At 40.2% G+C, this 6,000-nt stretch overlaps 1 protein-coding gene across 1 annotated transcript in view; it reads left to right on the top strand.

The window, feature by feature from the left end:
- SSPN (sarcospan) overlaps nucleotides 1-5,720 on the top strand; it is a gene marked incomplete at its 5' end in the record, with an annotated part of 48,454 nt that extends 42,734 nt beyond the window's left edge. The window contains one exon of the mRNA XM_082666000.1: nucleotides 1,366-5,720. Coding sequence (XP_082522126.1) covers nucleotides 1,366-1,731 — 366 coding nt within the window. The 3' untranslated portion in view covers nucleotides 1,732-5,720. The remainder of the gene's footprint in view (nucleotides 1-1,365) is intronic.
- Between the last annotated feature and the right edge of the window lie 280 nt (nucleotides 5,721-6,000).

Here is a 6,000-nt window from a genome sequence, read left to right on the forward strand (position 1 = left end):
GGCACAATCTTTTCAGAGCAACTTTCATCTGAACCTGGACGTGGCTAATCTTCCTTTGAGGAGTTCACATTCAGCAGAATTGCTCTATGAGCAACTTTTGACTATGGGAATGTAAATCTTGCACTAAGAACTGGGTTCAGTACACCAGTCCCAACAGCTGGGGACTCTATTCTTTATCTAGATCCTCAGTAGATCCTTTCTCTTGGGCCATTAAGAGAAAGGTTTTCAGTAGGGAAGTCCAATCACAAGATTTCTTGTTCTGTAAAATGGTTTATATTGTGGCCACGTCAACAAGCACCCACAATTTTTGATCAAAATATTTCAGGTGGGGGGCTTCCCTGGCGGCGCAGTGGTTGAGAGTCCACCTGCCAACGCAGGGGACACGGGTTTGTGCCCCGGTCCAGGAAGATCCCACATGCCGCGGAGCGGCTGGGCCCGTGAGCCATGGCCACTGAGCCTGCGCGTCCGGAGCCTGTGCTCCGCAACGGGAGAGGCCACAACAGTGAGAGGCCCGAGTATCGTAAAAAAAAAAAAAATTTCAGGTGTAGGGTAAATGTCTGAGCTGTTCAGGGATTCCATGGTTCTTTAATAGCAGAGTTAGAACTTTAACTAGACTTTTCCATTCCAAGGCTAACACATAAGCCAACGGTGTTCAGAACCTTGGGGCTGAGGGACCATTTAGTTTATTTTTATGCTCAGAAACTACATGGTTATAGGTGGACTTGGGATGAGACTTGTAGGTGATCAAGTCACCTACCTTCTGGAACCATAATTTTTTTTTCTCCCAGCAACCTCTCACTGGGGACCCTGGCCTTCCTGGACATAGTTTGGCAACCACTCCATTGAATATAGTCTTTTTCATTAACCCATGTTGCTAGTTGACCAATCATTGCCAATTTTGGCCAACACAGTGTTTATATTGAAGAAATTTGTTCTCTACTTCCTAGTCTTGTTTCAGTCTTTATACCAGCAGTTGTTAAGGTCAAAACAAGCACAGTATGCCTTTCAGGGATGGCTCTTGTGTTTGGGAGTCATCTAAGCTGCCTGCTACATCCATATACAAACATCTCCAAATCAAGCTAATATTATTGGCTCAATTCATGAAAAACACCCGACATCTGTACGACAAATGAAAATACGATCAGAGTTTTTCAGATTGTGATCAGATTGCTCACTAACAGTCCATAACGAGCCACTGCCATGTCTTGGGTACCATGTTTCTGAGGAGAGACAGCCCCTCCATCAGGGAATGGAGGGAGAGAAGGAATCTTGGGAGAGAAGAAGAAGAGCTTTTCTTTATTAGCTTTGCCAATAGTCATCCAACGTTCTCTATAACTGGAAAGGTTTTCTTCTGCTTTCTTGCAGCTCTTGTACTTTCTGCTGAGCGCCCTTGGCCTGACGGTCTGTGTGCTGGCCGTGGCGTTCGCCGCTCACCACTATACACAACTCACACAGCTTACCTGTGGAACAACGCTCGACTCCTGCCAGTGCAAACTGCCCTCCTCCGAGCCCCTCAGCAGGACCTTTGTGTACCGGGATGTGACTGACTGTACCAGCATCACTGGCACTTTCAAACTGTTCTTACTCATCCAGATGATTCTGAACTTGGTCTGCGGCCTTGTGTGCTTGTTGGCCTGCTTTGTGATGTGGAAACACAGGTACCAGGTCTTTTACGTGGGTGTCAGGGTGTGTTCCCTGACAAATTCCGAAGGTCAGCAGCAAAAGGTCTAACATTCTTGTTCAAAGGTGGGAGAGCAAACAGCACCCTAACTAGCTGAGATTTTTTTTTAAAAGGATAAAAAGAGAAAGAAAATGAAGAAAAAATGAAATTTGACAATAACTAATATTCACTGTTCTAAATGAATATTTTTATATTTTTCAGGAAATGAAAGAGCATTTCTTCAGGTTTCCATAGTATTTTTTTTTTAATTCTTAAGATCTAAACTGACTTTGGGATATTAAAAGAACACGGTACAGGGAAAGAATGGTATAGTTCTATCTTTAAAGTCTGGAGTCTATTCCTAATACTCATGTTACCTATTACTGATATAATCTTCTCTCCCGTTAGTCCAGTTCGATTTGGACAGTTTCAGACCCACTTGCTAAATTTTATAGGATCTTCCTCCAGGCCTTTCCCCACTCCTGCCATGATCCTCACTATGACTCTGAGAAAAGCAGGGGGCAGGAGGAGGGGGAAAGCTGAACAGCCAGTGTGTCTTTCTCTATTTTCCCTGGTAGAGATGTCTTCAAGGCATGAAACAGCTTAAAAGAGCAGAGTAGAAAAGGAAGAGACTTTGCAAAAGGCTAAATAATTACAAACACCTGGGTTGGGGCCCCTGGCCTTTTTCCTCTGCTCCCTGATTTCGGATCTGTAAATAGATCACTTAGTGAATGCTTTGGGCGATTGCTTCTCAGTAGCTGAAAGCTGGTGGTAGTTGTATTCTTAATGATATAGAAGGTTTAAAAATAATTACATTATGCTTCTATTCTGTCATCTAAACCAAATCATTAAAACTAATTTCTAGCTAATGGTTAATTATAATTATGCTCAGAAGTCTATTTAATGAGCCCTGGCTGTACTTACGTGGCACTGTCGGTATTTGGAGAAATTACTATCACAAGAGAGAAGGCTTAAAGATTCTTTCTTCTGAAAGCCAAGCTTTACAAGGGAGAAAAAAAATTTTTTTTTTTTATTAATAGCTCAGGTTAAAAGTACTCATTTAAATGAAAACGAGAGCATTTGTAATGGGAAATGTTTATGCAAATAGCACATTTGTGATACGTTGTAAAGTACCTCTCTTGGCAGCTAAGTACTTTTGACGAAGATTGAGTAACGCTGAGGTGTCCCATTCATGAAATTAGGTTTGATATGTAATCTTATTATTGATTTGTATGCAGAGTCAACCAGAGCCTTAAACTAATGTTTTCTGAGGTCATTATTTGAACATTTGGCCATTGACTTGGAGGGTAATTTTTGGTTTTGTTTTGAAGTGACTGCGACTTAAAAGAGCACAACTACTCTATGGTGGGAGACTTTTCTCTCTAGTTATTGGTATCATTGAATTTGGAACAATATCAATGTTTTAAGGAAGGAGCTCAGAATGCAAATTCATGTAGCATAAATGTTACCAAAAACTTTCTCTATTAGTATGCTCTGTTGAAAGCAGAAATTCAAGATAATTGAGCTTAATTTGCTTCTCCATATTGTCTATTGATATATTTTACTAATCATTAAACCCTACTCTAAAAACATCATTTCCTTGTTTGCCTTAAGAGGTATATGAATAATTCCATCGATTGTGACAATAGTGTCGATTATTACATGATATGAATATCCATATAAAAAGGGAAATATTAAGTTAGTTGGAGGATTGTAAATATATTTTATGCCCTCCAGATAAAACACCTGATTAACAGATGTTAAAACCTTTTTAGGTATTGACTTGCTTTAAAAATGGCCTTCCTGGGGCTTCCCTGGTGGCACAGTGGTTGGGAGTCTGCCTGCTGATGCAGGGGACACGGGTTCGTGCCCCGGTCCGGGAATATCCCACATGCCGCGGAGCGGCTGGGCCCGTGAGCCATGGCCGCTGAGCCTGCACGTCCGGAGCCTGTGCTCCGCAACGGGAGAGGCCACAACAGAGAGAGGCCCGCGTACCGCAAAAAAAAAAAAAAAAAAAAAGGCCTTCCTACACACTAGCTCAGGCCAAAAATGCACATTGGGGGCTTAATGGATGATTCTGGAGCAGCGGTTTAATACACAAAAATTACGTCAACACACACCAAGCCTCCTGATGATGACCTAAAAAAATACTTTGTACCCTGTTAAAAAAATTCCAATAACTGAATCCATTTTGATTTTGACAGTTTCCTACAAAAGAAAATGACTGATAATCTGTGGGCTCCTTTTTAAAGAGTGAGAAACCAGTGCTTTAATGCTAATTACTATGAATAAGTCACCATTGGAATCACACCCTGAATACCTTAAACAATTTTTTATAGCAAACACTACAAATTTTTCTATCAGAAAATTAAATTCTACACAACACTAAGGTGCTCTATGCTTTACAAGTGATTCACAGGGTATTTGAAATGGTAGAGTAACTCTAGCTTATGTGTTTCCTTTTTCTAAATAATGCAACCGGTAAGAACTGACATGGTGATAAGCTTGGTAATAATCAGGAGATATATATATATATATATGAGTGTGTGTGTATATATATATTATATATACACACACACACATATATAATGTGTATATATATATACACATTTTATATATATATAAAATGTGTATATATAATGGGGATTTTGCTATTGTGTGCTTCAATCATTCTTAAATCCCTAAAGAGAGAAAAAATTCATAAGTGAAGAAGAAACAAGAAATAAAATGAAAAAATTAAAAAGGAAAGAAAGAAAAGATTTCTGTGCTGCAAACTCACTGTGTATTGATACATGTGAGAATTGTGTTGCATGAATAACAAACTGCTTTGGGCTGGATTTGAAGCATTTTGAGGTTGTGTTTTGCAAATATTGAAGTTACAGGAATGGCAACAGAAAAGGAACAGATACCGAGCTTTACACTTAGCAAAATGTTACATTTGAAATCTGACAAGGTGCCAAGATGGTGACTGTCTCTTCTAAACCATAAAACAGTAAGATTTGCACAATCCTCCTTCTCTTCCACCTCCTTCAGGAGAATTAAATGAATCAAGACTTTGGAAAGAAGGCAAACAGCCGGGACTTGGCAGCACTTGAAATAGGAGGAATACAGCAGCCTAAGTGTGCAGACTTTGTAACTGAGCCCACCCAGTCGGTCTGTGCCTTCACGTGACCACCATCTGTGCCTCCCTCGCTCCATCCAAATTTGTGCAGGCAGATCCTTGGAGCCATTCCTAAAAATATAGCTACACCAGGCCCTAGAAACTGTAGTCAAGTAACAGGCCTAACTTTTTTCCTTCCTTGAGTGAAACCTCCATAAGATCTCTTTTAAGGGGCTTTCAGCTGCAGACATCAGTGTGTTCTGACAGCGAGAACCCGTTATGTGTTTTCTATTTGTATCCAGGACATTAGAATCTGTTCACATTCTCATACTTCCTCTCTTGCATGCAGTATATCTGGAATATGTTTATAGGTTTGCTTAGTAAAGGGTGGGGTGGAGGGTATCCGAGGGAGATTCCAGGGGACAGTGGTGGATCGGTTAATGATGATCAGAAATGAACTGAAAAGTTGCCCTGAAAAACCAACTGCATCCTATCATGAAGCATACCTTTACATTTTCTAGTGACTGTCTCTGAACCATTGCTGTGCAGCAATACACACAGCCTGTGAATCAGGCTGGCCCCCAGTTCTTACTGTACTCAAAGAACTTGATCATATTTTTAGATGTACGCTGTGTTTTCAGGGTAGTGTTACAAAGAGCTGATGGCCACGTATATTGACTCACAGTGGAAACGTTCATTTGGATAAAGGTTCAGTGGTTCAGCCTGTGAACTGAATACCTTGATTGGTTTCTTCTAATTTTCTAGTATTTTATTATCTCAAACAATTATCCCCCTCGAAAATATTGGTCTGTACTTTGGTGTTGCAGTTTTCTTCTTCTGGCATTGAGGGTATAATGAGTAGAAAACAAAGTGTTTCCTACACGTTTGAGGTGGTTGTTTTTAAGGGGGTGTGTATACTGAAGATTTTCTTTGTTAATAAAATTTTCATAATCTCTGAAATTTCCTTGTTTGGATGTGTTTTAAGGTGATGGTACATTGCACATGAACTGGACTACATAACATCTCTCAACTTAGTGTTTACAGAAAAAAATCTGGGTTTGGAATAGACAAGGACCAATATGCATTTTGACTCCTTTGTGCCAGGGGCTGTCTCTCTTTGGGTACATTGTCGAAGTCAAGGTTGTAAATGCTCCCCAGCCAGAGGGAGCCTGAGCTGGAAAAAAAATTTTGCAGAAGATGCTCTGAATGCTGATTTTACACCTATTAATATCAAGTAAAG

The sequence above is a fragment of the Grampus griseus genome (genome assembly GCF_964374135.1).
Source record: "Grampus griseus genome assembly, chromosome: 11".
In the NCBI taxonomy this organism is placed as follows: Eukaryota; Metazoa; Chordata; class Mammalia; order Artiodactyla; family Delphinidae; genus Grampus; species Grampus griseus.